Genomic DNA, 18,236 nt, shown 5'->3' with positions numbered 1-18,236 from the left:
TGCCCTAGAAATGAGTGAAACCTTCTTATGCTTGTAAGTATATATGGAGGAAATCATTCTGCTGCCTCTCTGATAAGTCATTCTGTTACTCAATAAGCTTGCTTTCCAAAGTGACTCGCTGTCATTCAAGAGCTAGTGAAAGCATATCAAAGCACTACGAAAGTGAGGACAGAAAGTTCAAATGCACAAATCCAGCTGATGGTCCTGTGTCCCGCCTTTCAAGAATTAGAAAGTTACCAACCTGGCAAAGGCACTAGAATAATATCCTCGACTTCCTGAAGATCCACCATGGGTCTTCTTAATGTCCTCTTGGGTTATCTGAAACACATCACAGTACTTTACTCAGTAAAATGTTTGGTTTGATACTCTACGTCATCACTAAACAAAGGAAACTGCTACATTCTTTTAAAGGTGAGCACACCAAAGGAAAAAGAAAAGGAAAAGAGAAGGCAACACATGCACAGTTGTTTTTTTTTTCGGGGGGGGAGGGAGTTGGGCAGTGGGGTTAAGTACTTGCCCAGGGTCACACAGCTTATAAGTGTTATGTGTCTGAGGCTAGATTTGAATTCAGGTCCTCCTGAATCCAGGGCCAGTACTCTATCCACTGTGCCACCTAGCTACCCCAAACACATGCACAATTACAATAACCACTCACATTTATTAGACCTAAATACAGTCAATGAATCAAAGTTTCATCAGTACTCAATACCTACCAATGAATTTTAGCACTAGATGATCAGGGAACAATTATAAAAGGTTAGATAAAGAGAAAAATAAAAGAATTTTAGCTGCTGCCAAACGAGTGAGACTAAAATAGAAAAGGAAGAGTATCAAGAAAACCTAGCTCCACTCAGTCTTCCATGTCCCCTCCATACCTCATCTCCATCCCCCCAACAGCTTGCTGATGAACAGACATAATCTCAATTTCTCTTGCCAGGGCAAAAATCTTTAAGTACTTGCTTACCCGACTAACATGCTGATCATTGAAGCTGTACCACTGCTCATCACTGAATGATTTTATGCACGCATAATAATGACCACCAGCTGCACTTCCCGAATGAACCATAACAGAAAAGAGTTCGTATAGCAAGGAATTCTAGAATGAAAAGTAGCAACATAGAATGAGAAAATAAGAATCTCATTTATCTTTATTCCACCCTCTTTAATACATACATGTAAAGTAAGACCACTAGAGGTCTCAGTCTATGCTATATGGGAGAACAAAGATGATGAAAATAATGTGAATCTACAAATTGCTAGACAATCAGAAACAAAATCTTGTTTGTTTCACAGGGTGTAACTTTTTCCTCCATTCTAATAATAAAGCATACTAAGAAGCTACTGAATACAAAACAGTTCTATGTGTGGTCCGCAGCAAGTAAAAACAAACAAGAAGAATGTACACCACTGACTAGAAAATAGCTTCTTCTTTACTAACATAATTCAGGGCAGCTAGGTGATGCAGTGGATAGAATGCCAGGTCAGAAGTAAGGAAGACTTGAGTTCAAATCTGGTTTCTGACACTTACTAACTGTGTAATCCTGGGCAAATCATTTAACCTTGTTGGCCTCAGTTTCCTCATATGTAAAATGAGCTGGAGAAGGAAACAGTAAACCACTCTGGTATCTGACAAGAAAACCCCAAGTACGGTCACACAGAACTGGACACGACTAAAATGACTTAACATTACTAACATGAAATCTCTGTTACATTCTTTAAAATAGGGAAACAAATGATATCATTTTATGAACACCTAGATTTGGGTGTCACCACACTTAGTGATTATATTTGAGATTCTCACCATAGTAACTTACCCAGAATTATCCTGTATCCATTCACAAGCAAAGTTAATTGCTGTCTGAATCTTCTAACACTACTTTCTCAGTTAAAAACTCCCCACTGATTATAATAAAGGACTATTTTTATGGAGTTTTCTCAAACAAAAAAATTAAAGAGAACCGGATTAGGTATTTTTCAGTTATGGCTAGGGGAATAATTCTTAATTAAAGAAGGACAAAGGTGTTTGCAAAATATAGAATACATAACTTTAATTACAGGAATTGTAAAGTTTGTGTACAAACAAAATCAACGCAATTAGGACAAGAACAGAAATTGCTGATTGGGAGAAAATCTTTGTATCAAGTATCTCAGAGAAAGGTCTAATATTCAAGATATATGGGGAATAAAAATACATACCATGAAGAATAATTTCCTAATGGACAAGTGGGCAGAGGACATAAACAAATAGCTCTGAAAAGAAAAATTCGGAGCAGCTCCATGAAAGGCTGATTCATATTGCCATTGTTAAGAGAAATGTAAGTCAAAAGAACCCTAGATTACAAATCACAACCAATGGCTAAGAGGACAAAAGATGAATCTAGCCAATGTTGGAAGAGCTGTGGAAAACCAGTCAAAGACGGTGGAGCTGTGCAACAGTCTAACCATTCAAGACAGCAATGTGAAATTAGGCTAAGAAAGTGACTGATACGACTATACTCTTTGCCCAAGGGATCCCTCTAGGGTCTTCTATACAACAAAATGTTTATGGCAGCACATCTTTATGGCAATAGTAGCAAAGAAATGGAGAAAAAGCAGATGCTGAAAGATTTGGGAATGGCTGAACAAAATTCTATGAATGTATTAGAACACTACTGTACCTTAAACCATAAAGAAAATGAAGAATATAGGGGTAGGAAGACATACAAACTAAGACAAACTGAAGTAAACAATAAGGGAAACAATATACACAATGACTATTTTTACAAAATAAGTTTTTATTATTGTCTTCTGTTTCTTACATCATCATAGTTATCCCAAAGACTTCTTCCCTTCCTCCTCCCAGAGAGCCATCTCATATAACAAGAGTATTTTTTAAGAAGAAAAAAAATCAGCACGACTGACTGAAAAAGTTCGAAATGTACAATGTGTAGCACCTGTTGACCTCCCACCTCCACAAGGCATAAGTAGGGGGTGGCCTCTCATATGTCTTCATTAGAATTCTGCTTGATCGTTATAATTTTGTTGCGTTCACTTTTGAATTTTTTGGGTGCATTGTTCTTTCCACTTACAGTGTTGTAGTAACTGTGTATACAGTTTTCTTGGCTCAGCTGACTTCACCCTGTATCAGCTCATACAGATCTTTCCATGCTTCTCTGTATTCGTCACACACACATTTCTTACAGCACAGTAATATTCCAATACATTCATGTACCACAATTTGTTTGGTCATCCCTAATTGATAGGAATCTATTTTGTTTCATATATTATTATTTTTCTATAACAAAAATGCTGCTATAAATATTTTGGTGTACATGAAGACTTTCTTCAGATTGATGGCTTCCCTGGAGTATAAACACAGTCATGGAGTCTCTGGTTCAAAGGGTCTGAATATTTTGGCCCCTTTATTTGCATAATTCCAAACTGCTTTAAAAAATGATTGTACCATTTCACAGCTCTACCAACAACATCCTTCTACAACCCCTCCAAAATGGAGTACTGCCATTTTTTATAAAAACCCTCAGGGTAATTTTGACTTGCATTTCTCTTATTAGTGATTTGGAGCACTCTTTCATGTGGTTGTAAATACTTTGTTGTTCATATTCTTATCTATTGGGGAATGACTTTTAGTAATGTGTGTGTGTGTGTGTGTGTGTGTGTTTACATTTATTTATTGCTTATGTCTTAGATACCAAAATCTTATTGGAGAAATCTGACACAAAAGATTTTTCCCCCCATTTGACTACTTCCTTCTTATCTTGAATGCATTAGTGGTGTCTGTGCAGAATGTTTTCAGTTTAACTAAACAAAGTTATCAATTGTGTTTTCTGTAACTACCTTTCTTTTGTTTAAGCAGACATCTCCTACAGATACATGTGAGAGATATAAGATTGATCTACCTCTCTTCTAATTTTTTTTGGCATACTTCACAATGACTATTAATAGTGGAAATGGAATTAAAATATGATCAAGCTTGGTCCCAAACAAAAGATGAGGAAAATATACTCCCCCTGCTCTGCAGAGCTGCGACTATGAGTGTGAGCATTGTATACACTGCCAGACTCAGCTGATATGTTGGTCAGTTTTGCTCAGCTGTGCTTTTTTGCCTCTCTTTATTTCTTTTTTATTCTTTGTTATAGGGGATAGGTATAAGTAAAGGGAGGAATATATACAGAAATGAAGATGTAAAAACAAAAGACAATAAAAAAATCTTAAAAGTTTTTATTTCCCTTAAAAAATGGCTCTCTTCTGACTATGGGAGAAAAACATGGAGATAAAGGCACTATAGAGATAGTCCACGCCCTTATGGTCCTGACTAAACTTTGTATCTAGTACCTAACATAATGCAGGCACTACAAAAACAGGTGCTTAATAAAAGCTTGTTGAATTGCTATGGGATATTAATCACCAAAATCCCACTTAAGGATTTCCATTTCTTTCATACGGTTTAAGCACCTCTAGTACATGGAAACGGGTACTATACTCATAGCTTCCCATAGAGTAAGACATGCACTCCAGTGTAGAGTATTTAACACAAATCTAAGACAAATTTAACTAAACAAATATTTATTAAGCTCTTCTTACGTACAAAGCTGCTTTGTTCGGCAATGGGAACACAAGAGATGAAAATGATGGTAACTGCTCTCAAAGCCGACATAATGTTAATGGGGGCCAAGTCTCCCTTACAAATATAAGTATGAAGCAAACAAAGATAAAAGGCCACAGAGCCACAGACTGACAACTGGAAGGAACTTCAGAGATCATTTGATGTGAGGTAAGGGGAAAGAGAGCTCCAGAGAAAGTGACTACAGCTCAGGATGGATTAGGGGAAGAAGGGACAGTGGTAAGACTATATGAAAGAGGTATACATTTTCTGAGAGGAGAAAGATTGTAACAGGCAGAGATATGGAAGTGCTCTTGATGGGGGGGAGTAAGAGGAGAGAATAAGTTTAAATTTAAAAAATCTGCACTGCTGAAACACATGCTATGAAGGAGAGTAGTGTGTGAAATACAGTGGTATGGTAGGAATGATCCAGATTGAGAAAGGCCTTAAATAAAACCCTAAGCTAAGCTGCTCTTCCTGTATGACCACCCTGGTGTTGTCAAGGCAGCCAGTGGCCATAGAAGGGAGTAAAGGTAAGGCCAAGGGGAAGGGACACACAAGCCCATCACCCCCACCAACCCTTCACAGGATGCATAAGGAGGGTGGGATGGTCACAAACAATATTATGAAGTAGAAAGGGGTCAGGGGGGAAGCATTGATAATGTGTGGGTAAGAGAGAAGAGTCAAAGTTGACATAGGGTTTGAGCTGGTATGTAGATAATAGTATTCTTATCAGCACCAACAGAAAGGTTAGCAGAAGTAGGTTTGGAAGAGATGATAAGTTTTGTTCAATTTCATTAAAAGCACGAAATGCTGCCTATGTACAAGGTACTCTACTAGGCATTCTGGATACTTAGGTTAAAAATGATAGTTCTTGCCTTCAAGATGTTTACATTACACTCAGGAAGCTACGACATGGTCACAGTTAAATATAACACAAAGAAATGTATGATGAGAGAAAAGGAAAGATTCAGACAATGTTGCAGGAAAAAAAAATGTTGCTTTGTTGTTGTTATTATTGTGGTTGCTTTGTGTCTTTCCCTCATCTTGGGAAGACAGGTCCCATCAGCTGTGTCACCCACAGGTGGAAAGATGTCAGGCTATGAAGGGTCATAAATAACAATGAGAAGTGTTCTTAACAGGGAGCCACTGGACTTTGTTGAGCAAAGGAACAGCACAGATCTGTACTTTAGGAAAATCACGTTAGTAGCTAGCTGTATAGATAATAAATTAGAAAAGAAAGAGCCTAAATCAGGGGGACTGAGCAGGAGAATGTCACAACAGTCTAGGCCAAAGCTAATGAGGGCCCAAACTAGGCTGGTAACTATATAAGTCTGGAGATTAGGGTGGATGCAAGGATTTAAGCACCTATTTAAGATAGAGTCTCAGACACAGTGCTAAGTGCTTTACAATATTATCTCATCAGATTCTCACAAGACCTCAAGGAGGTAGGTACTATTATAACCCCCATTTTACAGTTGAGAAAACTGAGACAGAGGTTAAATGACTTGCCTGGGGTGACACAACTAGTAAGTGTCTGAGACTGCATTCAAACTCAGGTCTTCTCGACTGCAGGCCCAGAGCTCCATCCACTGTACCCCCTAGTTGCTTCATGGAAGTAAAAATGATGTTTTTTGGCAACTGACTGGCTACATGGGATGAGGAAAAGTGAGAAGCTGAGGATGTATCTGAGGTTGGGAACGCAGGTAATTAGAAGAATATTAGTTTCTTCAATAGAAACAGGATGGGTTTTTTGGGGAAAGAATGAATTCTGTTTTAGGTATACTGAATGTGACATGTCTATAGGACATCTAGTTCAAAATGTGTAATAGTTGGCAGTGTGAGACTGCAGATGAGGAGAGACTGTGGCTAGGCATATAAATATAAAATCTACTGTTTAATAAATGCAAAGATCCAAGCTTTGGGGGCAAGAACTCACTATCTGACAAAATTTGCTATGAAAAATGGACAGCAGTTTGGCAGAAACTAGGAACAGACCAGGATCTCACATGGTATACCAAGATAAGGTTAAAATGAGTACATGGTTTAGAGGTAAAAGGTGATATCATAAGCAGATTAGTGAAGCAAGGGAAATTCTACGGGTAAAGGAAAAGTTTATGACCAAACAAGAGACAGAGAGGATAATGGGAAGTAAAATGGATAATTTTGATCACATTAAGTAAAAAGTTTCTGCATAAACAAAACCAATGGAGTCAAAATTAGAAGGAAAGCAGGAATCTGGGGAAAAAATTTATAGCAAATTTCTCATTTCTCAAATATATACAGGTAACTGACCCAAATATTATAAAAATAAGAGCCATTCCCCAATTGTTAAATGGTCAAAGGCTATGAATAGGTAGCTTTGAGAAGAAATCAAAGCTACCAATAGTCACACGGGAAAATGCTTTAAGTCACTACTGATTAGAGAAACGTAAATTGAAATCACTCTTAGGTAATACCACCTCACACCTGTCAGACTGGTTAACAAGACAGAAAATGAAAATGATCAATGCTGGAGGGGATGTGGAAAAATAGGCTTACTAAAGCACTGTTGCTGGAGTTGTGCACTGGTCCAACTATTCTGGAGAAAAAACTTGGAACTTAGGTCTGTATCCCAAAGAGATCAAAGAAAAGGGAAAAGGACCTATTTGTACAAAAACGCCTATAGCAGCTCTTTTTGTGGTGGAAAAGAATTAGAAATTGAGGGGATACACATCAATTGGGTTAATTGTTGAACAAACTGTGGTATATGATTGTGATGGAATACAATTGTGCCCTAAGAAATGACAAATAGAATAGTTTTAGAAAAACCTGGGAAGACTTATACAATGGTCCAAAACAATTCCAAAACCCATGATGAAAAATGCTACTTATATCCAGAGAGAGAATGGATACTGAAGCATACTTTTTTCACTTTATATTTCTTGCTTTTTATTTTATTTTTTGCAATGTGGCTAATATGGAAATATGTTTTGCATGACTTCACAGGTATAATTGATATTCTATGGCTTGCCCTCTCAATGAATGGGGGAGGGGTGGAAGAGAATCTGGAACTCAAAATTTTTAAAAAGAATGTGAAATAAAAGACATACATCTAGGAGTTATCTGCATAGAGATGACAAATGAATCTATGGGAGCTGATAAAGTTACCCACAATTAAAGGATGACATCTGGGTGACAATCCATCAAAGAGACTGAATAATGATCAAAAAGGCAGAAGAAGCATCAAGAAGTTAGTATTCAAAGGCCCAAAAGATACTTGTATTAATTTAAGATGCATGTGCTTCACCCCCATATTAGACTAAAGGTTCATTCGGGGCAACAGGTCTGGGTGTTTTCCTCTTTATATTCTCAGTCCTGAGCACAGAACCCTGCACATGTGTTTGAAGATTCAAAGGAGCTGCGGAATTCAAAATGGTTAAAACAAACCTTTTTGTGCAAATGCGAATTACTGTTATAGGCATGATTTCCCCTATTTGTTTGCCCTCAAAGACTAAACAGGGCATTACAAACCTAAACATAGTGCAGAGGTAGGAACAGCTACCTTAGCTGCACAAGTTGCTGTCCAAGAATTACTCAATCAATCCTTTCACAGTAATTACTCTCAAAGCTCTATTGGATTAAAAAATCTTACTTAATCTGACTCTGGACATCCTCTCCAGGGTGCTGGTCTTAAGTCTGTCACTATTATTGTCTCTTAGCAAAGTTATTTTTATCTGGATATCTCCATTCAATAGTTCAATATAGTCAAATACACCACTGGGGCTATTTCATAAGATGTTACCCAAGGTTGACTTGATTCTCCTAAACCGAAGCCGTTTTAAAATATAGTTATATTTTCTTAGTATTTGTGTGTGACCACATTAATAGACCAAAGAGGTGCTTTCTTAAAGAAAGTTTAACAGTGTAATTTATGACAGCTCCAAGATTTTTTTTTTGGAGAATGAATCTCTTCCCCTTACCAGGCTGGAAGTGCAGTGGCCCTCCTACTATTAATGGGCATAGAGGCTTTGACCTGGCTCCATTTCCAAGATGGCTCAATTCTCCGCTCCTTAGCCTTGGTAACCCCCTTCCTCCCAAGGGTTGCCCATATTGGTGCTGGACATAGAGGGGACATCTGATCGACTCTGCTCTAAATGTAGCTCAGAACTCCTGAGGCTCAAGCTATCCACAAGGTTCAGCTGCTTTGGTGGCAGGGATTATAGGCATGCACCACCATGCCCAGCAGCAGCTCCAGTAATGAGTTTCAGAGACTGAATTTTCAATTTGATATCACAGAGAAAAAGGTACCTTTTCAAGACCAGGTTTTGTAATCTTTTCAGTTCCACTATTACTTTCAAGGCAGATTCCTTCATCGACCCCATCATCATTTGAGAAATCGTTGCTCATCTGATCACTGTGACAACTGCCTTCATTTTCAGCTCCACTGTCGGTACAACTCTCAGTCTGAGGAGACTTCTTCATAACAAATAAAAGTCTTCTTAAAATTTATAAGCCACATGAAGTGATAATACATACAATACAAACATATCCATTCGAAAAAATTAACAGAATAAAATTTCAAGATGAGTATTGTAATTCATAAAATACCAAATTAAACAAAATGGAGTTTCAGTCTTTCAAAAAGAGAAAGCCTTGCCATTAAAATCCCAATTTTATAAATGATATTTTAGCATGATATAGAAAGATTTCCCTAGAGAAAGAGATTCAACTTACAAATGAGATGACATATGTAATCAGGCCGCTGACTAGTTGGAAAGGTTAAAATTAACACCAAATCAAGAGAAAAGTTAAAGATGAATAGACACTAAACAAATGGAAGAACTCTTAACTATTCAAAGAAGCCACCAACAGGAATTGGAAAAAGACAAATGCTGTATCATTATTGTTGCAAAAAGTTTAAGCAAAAAGCAGTAAATGCCAAACAAAGGCTTTTTAAAAAGACCCCCAGATCACCTGAGTTGGCAAACATTATCTCTTGGCCAGTTAGAGATCAGAACCAATGAATCAGAGCCATTTTAAAAATTCTTCAGCACGACGGTGAAAGTTTACAGTAAGTATTGCCTTATAAAAAAAGTGGAATTGAAAAAAGGTCTACATAAATATCAGTGTGAGACTCAAATTCCCAAGAATACTCTAAAATGTAACAAACAGGTCTGTTTTGATAATGACCTGTTTTTATCATCATCAATGGCAGAGAAACAATCATATTCGGACTTTAAAATGTCGAATTCTCAAGAACGACAATGAAGAAGTAGAAATGGCACATAGGGAGACAAAGCCACAGGATCACAGCTTTAGGGCTAGAAGCAATCTTGAAGGTAAATGAATTCAAATCTTATTGGGTAGATAAAATGAGGCCCAAGTGCACACAGGTGGTATGTGGCAAAGCCATGCCTTAAATTCAAGTTCTGTGATCAACCCCAAAGCTGATACTTTTCCCACTGCACTACACAGGGATTGTCAACAATATACAGTAATGTGGCCAAAAAAACTTCATGCAAGGACTCAGAGAATCTCTTAGATATTTTTGAGGGGCCTAAGGGAGATCAAAGGGAAATGTCAACAATTGGTGTGAGATGGCTGACTCTCAAGGTTCTGGAGACTTTCAACTCAAAAGTTCTGCCTGTCAATTTCCCTTGTGTCCATTTCTGAACAGGTCAGATAGAATGTTTTGTTTTTCACAGAAAATGAAGGTAGGCTTGAAATTTCTTCACTGCTTTTAAAAACTGACTGTAACATTTAGCCATCCTTTAAGTGAAGGAATCTACCACAGCATGGGAAATAGCCACTAAGGATCAATCTGAAAAAACAAACAAAAAAAGACCAAACCAAAAACAAAACCCCCCAAAACTAAGAAAAACAGGTCCCTTTAGTTCCCCTGGGATAGGTTTGAGAAGAGTGTATCAGACCAAGTACAGAGAAGAAAGAACTCCATGCTGAGGATGACACAATCTTGAAAACGTCAAGGGACTGCTTTTACAAGATATCTCAGAAGAGAAGGATGGAGGGGGAAAAAAATCACACTACATATTAAGACCCTGAAAGAATCAATTCATAGGACAAGGACAATCCACATACCTACTTTCTCATCTTTATAAAACTTTTCTGAGAATAAGCTATATATTGTATCAAAGTTATTTTTGATGAAAATATGAAGAGAGAATAGGTAGGCTTTCACAAACTATTATCTACAGCAGACCCTATCTAGTTTATAACTGATATTTATACATAGTGCTTTAAGTTTCACAATATATTTTCCATATTTCATTAAATCTCACTATTTTTTGTTGGTTAAAAAAAGCATTTGGCTTGGCAAAATAAAATACAGCCTTAAGATCACACAGTGTTTCTTAACAAATGCAACCACAGAGATAATTCTGTTTGGCAACCATAAAACTGGGAAACAGATGCCATGGAGGATTTCTTGCTCCACATCTAAATGGAAGGATTCTCTGCAGCTGGTAAGAACTTCAGACCATTCTGTTTACAGATATTAATTACTGTGCTGACTGCACCAAACTCCAGAACATCACGGTGCCTCCTTAAGGAGGCCCATAATTATTCTAACAATCCATACAGGAAACAATTAAATGGATGAAAAATGCTAGTTGACATGCAGTTTGGATGGACAGTCAACTGAGGTGGTATGTTAAGTACACACATTTGGGACAAGTACTATAGATGAATACTGAGTTGGGTCCAGAATTGAAGAAAAAAGGTAGGACAGAATGTATTTGGGAAATTGTGCAGTCTTTTTAATCATCCCAAGTTGCTCCCCACGTTACAAAGACCTGTATTTCCAACGTAAGTGTTCTTTAAAAGACAACATTTTAACTTCGTGGTTTTGAATCTTGGAACATAATACACTCCGAGATACTCAAGTTGTAGTTAACTTAAAGAACTGTCATGGAATCAACAGATATCAACACATTCCAAGGGATGATATGCCCTAACAATACAGTGTAAGGGACAACAACAAGGAAGCACAGGATTGGAAAAGAAAGCAGTCCAATTGCACAATGGAAGTGCAGGATGGCAGAGGGCAGCTCAGGTATACCTCCATGAGTAGCATGGCCCAGAGACGGGCTGTTGGCACATGAGGTGGAGGCTAAGGAAGAGCCCACACAAGTGCTATATGGGGTAAGAAGGCCATGATGGACTGTAGTCTGCAGTGATGCAGAGAACATTTCCATTAATGAAATCCACTGAAATAAGATGAATTGTGATACCATCTACCTATTTTAAGTAATATTTGGGTTAAGATCAAGTGTAATTTTCTGTTCCAGAAAATAATCTCTTTGCACTCTGAGAAGCTGCTTTTGCATTTGCAAATAAATGGACTTTTATTTACTTAAATCAAGTCCTTAGAGGGAATGCCAAATCAACTAACCAACGTTTATCATCTACCAAAAGTCTCCAGTAAGAAAACAGCAATCATTTTGCCAGAATAGAATTAGGTTCTCAGATTTTTAATTCATTTCATGAAAAGGCCAGGAGAACTACTAAAGGAACCAGAAGAGTCACAGGTGGAAAAATCTAACACATTCTGAAGAACCCTGCATTTTAAAGCAGTGAAGCAAACAATGTGTTCTTGCTCTCAACAAATCTGTCCTAACTTGTTCAAAAGCCGAAATTCCAGGAAAGAAACCTTTAGACACCCCCAATCCTCCCCAAGTAAGACTGAGACAATTACAAAGAAGAACAAGGTCTCTTAAAACACACTACTTCCCCCAGTGGTGGTGGGGTGAGAAGACAGGGTGGGAAACACACACACAGTTTCAAACAGAAACACTAAAGTATCCATAAGGATTTCATCTGGTTTGGGCCATACTTGGGAGTTGTGTAAGCCACAATGCAGACTGTGTGTTTGACAATTCTGCCCCCTACATGTTTGTGAACCTCCTAACCTTACCCTGGATAGTTTGTGGCTACCAAACTGGGAATATAAACCCCTTGAGGGCAAGGCCTAGATATCATTTTTTGTATTTGGACACTCAGCACTTAGGACTACACAGTGCCTGGTACCAACAAATGCCCTTTCATTAATTTCATTTCCAAAAACATACTAATTTAATTTAAATAGCAAAGTATTCACAATTTTGGGTGGGCAGAGAAACCTCTCATAAAGTTAAATATTCTCTGCAGACCCTGGCACCTAAAAAAAAAAAATCAGGAGAAACAAAGAAATGTTCATCAAGGGATTAAGTTTTGTGATAATAAGTGGCGTACTCTAACGCCAAGGCTTCTTACAAATACAGAGGAATTTAAAAGACACGTCAAATTTAAAACAGAATGTTGAAAAAAAATTATATTTACCTCATCTTCAACATCAATAAATGTACTCATATCTAGTTCTTCTGGGAAAGTCATCCGGTCATTTAATTTAATCCTGTGCATGGTGGTATAATCAAAGTCAAACCTTTTCAACTGCAGGGTCAGCAGATATGGGAAATGTAAAAAACGAAGGCCCTAAAAAGAAACCACTGTTGAATATTGAATGTTGTTTCAAGTAATCTATATGATCAAACTGAACAAGTGGTATTTACCTTCCGTGCATCACACTTCTTCTTACACCGCTCACAAAAGTACTGATTGGGGCCATCCAGGATCTCTGGCTGTATAAATGCATGTAATGCTTCTTCCTAGTGAAAGAAATACATTCTTTTACAGTTGTTACTTTAAAGAAATATGATAATGAATAGGGCCTGAACAGATATCACAATTACTAAAGATTTTTAAAAGTAGCATGGCCATAAACTTAGAAACCTGATAGGCACAAAGAAAAGTATTAGGAAATGACAAGAAAGGATAACTTTTCTACCTAGAGATAAGTGGTCATGTACTGAGCTAGCTTCATATTTCATTCAGCATCAGAAATATCCACAAGGTCTCATCTGCTTTCCTATTTTAAAAAATGTCCCTGTTATTTTGCACATCACATTTAGTAATTTCTCTGGAATCAATTTTTGTATAATTCATCACACAATGTGGTATTTTGCTAACTTACCAACTGTAGTCCTCATTCCTTCAATTTTAAAAGGTTTATATCTTTCTCTTTGAAACACTAGTAACTCTTTCAGTATTTCATCTTATGCACAATAAATCCAGAAGAAATGGAGGTGTTTGGCTACATTTTATACATATGTGTGTGTATGTATATGTGTATATAGACAGACAGATACACATACACACACACCCAACCTCATTCTTCTTGGGTAACCAAATACCTCAATGCATATTATCTATACAATGAGATCTCTAATGATAGCCTTTCAGTACTAAATCCAGCCCTTTTGTCCATAACCACATATACTAGTAAAACTTATATAAGACTGCTTCTCAGTGAACAGAAGTAACAGGTTTTCTTTTTTCAATTTCGCATGCTTAAGAAAAAAGCAGACCACATTTGAATTAATTCTGAACACTAATAACTTTTCCAGTTTTCTAAAAGATACAGCCCATTTAATGCAAAAAGTGAGCTTGGCTTCATAATTTCTACCTGGTAGAGATAGTAAGAGCTTAATAAATACTTTTATCTAATCTAATCTCAAAGTCCATCTGAAGTCATCGGTTCCCCAGTAGTACTAAAGCAGAAATACCAATGGACAAATGCATATTAATAAGATATCAATTTAAAGAAAATTGGGTCACTAATACAAACACGTTATCTGCAAAGTAATTTCTCTTGGAAAAAATTGTTCCTCAAAAGCAGAATAAAAGGGGGTGTGGTCTGGCAGAAGAGACTCACCAATTGCAAAATGGCTGGCACACAGCTTATAAGATTACTATCTAAATGTTGTTGTTTGATGGATCCCACTTTGGGAAGAGATCAAGGATATGAGAAGGTATTCAAAAGGCCTCCAAATTCATCCCTTCTCCCTCCATTTCTTTCTCAGAACACAGGGAAGCACTAAGAACAAATAACAAAACACATGTTTGCAGGTTTTTTGGTTTTGTTTTGTTTTTTCAGCCCCTGCTTTTTCCCCACAATCAAGAATTCTACTAATAGTCAGAAAAGACTTTTTTCAAATTATTTCCCCTAAAGCATTTTTCAAGATTGAAAAGAATGCCAAATTCTATATAAAAATGACTACAGAAAGAAGCAAAATTAGTTATCACTTAAATAAAGAAGATACTTCCCAGATTATTTACAAATAAGAAGGAGCTTTGGAAAGATGGTAGTCTTTCAATAGGGCTTACTGTTGACCAATGACAGCTATTTACCAGTTGCATAAGGTGTCAAATTATTGCTTTCTAAACAGAGTAACAACCTGAATATGCAAAACACTTGCATTTCTTCTAAAACTTTTTGCATGTGAAGACTGCTCGACAGCAAGCCTGATACACTAAAAGCAGATTCCAGAGGTACTTAACTTGTATGAAATACAAGGCATTTGCCCACTACATTCTTCAAATCTTGCCTAAGTATTTTCTTAGCTATGGAAAACGATAAACGTTGAGAAAGTAAAAGTTATAATGACTAGTAATGGTAATGGTAGTTCATGCTATTTTAGGCTTTCATAAAGTATACTAGAGGCACTCATTCAACTTCTGTAAATTATCTAGTTTTCTATACTACATATTCTCCAATAAATACTACTAGATTAAGTTTAAACCAGAAACTTCTGGAAACAAGTAAAACCATTTAAAAGCTAGTCACATTACAAAGATAGTAAAAGTTTATATTCATTCATTCATCCAACCAACAAATAAATGATGTAAATGATGGACAAAAGTGGTAATGTAAATTTATGTAGACTTAGTGTGATGTGCAAGTCAACAAAGGACCATACCAGAATATATTTTATGTATTAAAATAAAAGTGATGTCCCTATGGACTGTCAAATACTGAATGAAATATTATGAACAATGTTTCACTATCATCATTAAGGATTTCACTGCTTACCAAAGGCCTAGAGTGATTAATTGCTTTGTTCAACTTCACAAAAATCACGTGCTAAGCTTCTGACAAAGTTTTACATTGATACATATCACTATTTTTGATCACTTTCTTCTCTTTTGGCAGAAAAGGTAGCATTGTACCATAGGGCTTTTTTCCTCATAATGTTTGTAGAATGAGCCAAGAATACCAGCATCTTTATGGAATCAGGTATTCTCAAAGCTCAGTAAGAGGTTAGGGGAGTAATATAAAGTTAGAATCTCCAGACTTTTCCATCCACAGAAAAGGGAGCATTGGCTATCCCTACTTTATAGGGGAAAAAAAGACACAAATATATGTAAATGATTTGTCCAAAGCAGATCATCTTCTCTGAATATTACTATCCTAGATATTTACTATTACTCAGTGTGTAGGGTAAATGTTTTATTACATTTGTTATTCAACATACTTGAAATTATCATTTTATTTTTTGACAGAAAAAATATAATAGCAACAAATCTATATGGATAATTTTTCCAATTAAAAAAAAAAAAGAATTCAACATGAATCATTTCACCAGCTGGTCTTGGGACAAATTTTAGTTTTAGATAAGTCATATTTTTTTTAGTCATATTGTTATAACATGTTATCTTTGAAAGTTATCCTCCTAATTAACCAGTCAGCAAATTTATTAAGCACCAATTATGTATCAGACACTATACTACCTACGAGGGACAGAAAGATAAAATAAAATAGTTCCTGCCACCAAGGAGCTTATATTTTATAAAAGATAACAGGTACACACATAATTACATAAAATAAGTACAATTTTATTTTGAGGGAGAGGCACTAGTAGCTGAGGGAAACAGGAATTAGAAAAGGCAGAGGTAAGGAAGGAGGGTATTCAAAAGACATAGATTTGTCTTCCAAGGTACAGTTTCCATATGGCTTTGTGTTGAGACATCTACTCTCTTCACTGGCCTTCAATGACTAGGAGCAAAAAAAAAAAGCACATTTTCACAAGGAGACTAGTTAAGCGTGGTGACACATTTGTAGAACAAAGTTGTTTTTTTCTAAAGCAAAGTTCTCTGTCAGGGAGGGCTAATTTGAAACCATGGCCTCATCAATACCACTGTCTAACCAACTGAACCAATCATGTAATCACATGTAAATGGATTGTGTCAATTTTTATACCTTCTACAATGCCTGGCAGTGTTAAGCTCACAGGCACTAATTTCCTGTCTTATCAATTTCTCCATTGAAGAAATGTAAAACATATAAAGAAACACAAGTTAATTTAGGGATGAAAAATCTCACTTTGTTGTTGTTGTTTTTAAACAATGCTATAGAGCAATCAGATTATATAACAGTAAAATGTAAGCTCCTTGAGAATAAGGACTCTTTTATTTTATTTTTACCTCTGAATCCCCACTGTCTACCACAGTCTCTTTAGAGTCTTTTTAAAGTCTCTTTAGAGACTTTACTACTTCAAGGATTCATAATTCAATTGATGCTGACAGTCACTCCACTGACAAAGATCACAAATGCTCTATAAGCCAGCAGATGAATATCTTCAAGAGTAACTGGTTTTCTCTGACTTGGCTAAGCTGATTCTTGGGCAAACAGAGAGCCCATCACTGGGCTCACACTTAAAGTCTTTCCAGCTTGGTTGAACTTGTCAGTTTGTGATAAACTGGCCTGGCTTTTAAGAACACAGGGTAACCTCCAGGCAGGGTTTAAACATAAAAGATTCTAGTGGGTAGTCTTGCACACAGTAAACACTTAATGGTTGTTGAATTGAATTTGCTGAATCCACAAAGATTAAATTTAACTTGATTTAGATATATTTGCTGTGTTAAATTAAGTTTCAATACCATGTCAAGCACTTTCTAAATTATAACCATTAAACAGACAATTCTATCACACTGGATTTTGTTTCTTAATTTGTAGCAATGTACTTTCACAACTAAAAATAATAAAAAAACTGATCTTCAGGTTTTATATATGCCATTCAATTTAATTACTATTGCCTAATAATTGTAATTAATTGTTTGAATTTGTTTATAAGCAAATATGGATGGACACATATATTATGAAAGTCATAATTTTATTGAAGAGATAGGCTCAATTGTAAACAGGAAAAAGTGTAATTTGAAATGAATTTAGTACCTATAATATAATGTCTGGCAGTTGCAGTTAAGTGACACATTTTTATTTCTATAATCATTTTACTACATAGTTTTACTATATAGTTTACTATGACTAAATATATTTTATACAGCTAATATAAAATAGATATTATTTGTTTTTGTTAGTTTATACTGATGAAATATACAAAAAATAAGTGAAATTAGTCTAATCTAATAATCCTTCTACCATTTCATTTCTTTAAAATCAATCTTATCAGAGGAAAAATATTAGAATATTCTTGGGAAAATCTGGTAAATTAATCTCCTCAGTGTTTCAAAGAAAAAGTAACTTAGAACCAGAAAATGTTTTTAAGAAAAAAATTACATAAATGTGACAGCTGGAACCCCAGGAAAAAATTTCAATAAGAGTTTTGAAATAATACTTGCTTTGAGATTTTTTATTTTAACAAGTTCACTAATGCCATGATAACACGAAAGAAAACGAAGACTTGCAGATATTATACTGATAAATTAGGGGAATGTCAAATCAATTTACATTTTAAACTTCAATTTGCATTCAGGTGGAAGACCTCTGAAGTGAATTACTTAGAATTTTGTGGTGTCA

General features: G+C 36.0%; 1 protein-coding gene across 3 annotated transcripts in view; it reads right to left on the bottom strand.

Annotated features, from left to right (window-relative positions):
- Positions 1 to 18,236, bottom strand: part of USP47 (ubiquitin specific peptidase 47) — a 108,630-nt gene that overhangs the window by 26,166 nt on the left and 64,228 nt on the right. For 2 of the 3 annotated variants that reach the window (XM_021001973.2, XM_021001974.2), the window contains 5 exons: positions 13,150 to 13,245; positions 12,920 to 13,072; positions 8,891 to 9,058; positions 965 to 1,096; positions 242 to 318 (listed from right to left, as the gene is read on the bottom strand). In XM_021001973.2, coding sequence (XP_020857632.1) covers positions 242 to 318; positions 965 to 1,096; positions 8,891 to 9,058; positions 12,920 to 13,072; positions 13,150 to 13,245 — 626 coding nt within the window. The remainder of the gene's footprint in view (positions 1 to 241; positions 319 to 964; positions 1,097 to 8,890; positions 9,059 to 12,919; positions 13,073 to 13,149; positions 13,246 to 18,236) is intronic. The other variant, XM_021001975.2, reaches the window with a different exon arrangement.

Source organism: Phascolarctos cinereus, unplaced genomic scaffold (assembly GCF_003287225.1).
Source record: "Phascolarctos cinereus isolate Bilbo 61053 unplaced genomic scaffold, phaCin_HiC Scaffold_9;HRSCAF=440, whole genome shotgun sequence".
NCBI lineage: Eukaryota > Metazoa > Chordata > Mammalia > Diprotodontia > Phascolarctidae > Phascolarctos > Phascolarctos cinereus.
This window is presented reverse-complemented; position numbering and strand designations above follow the sequence as displayed.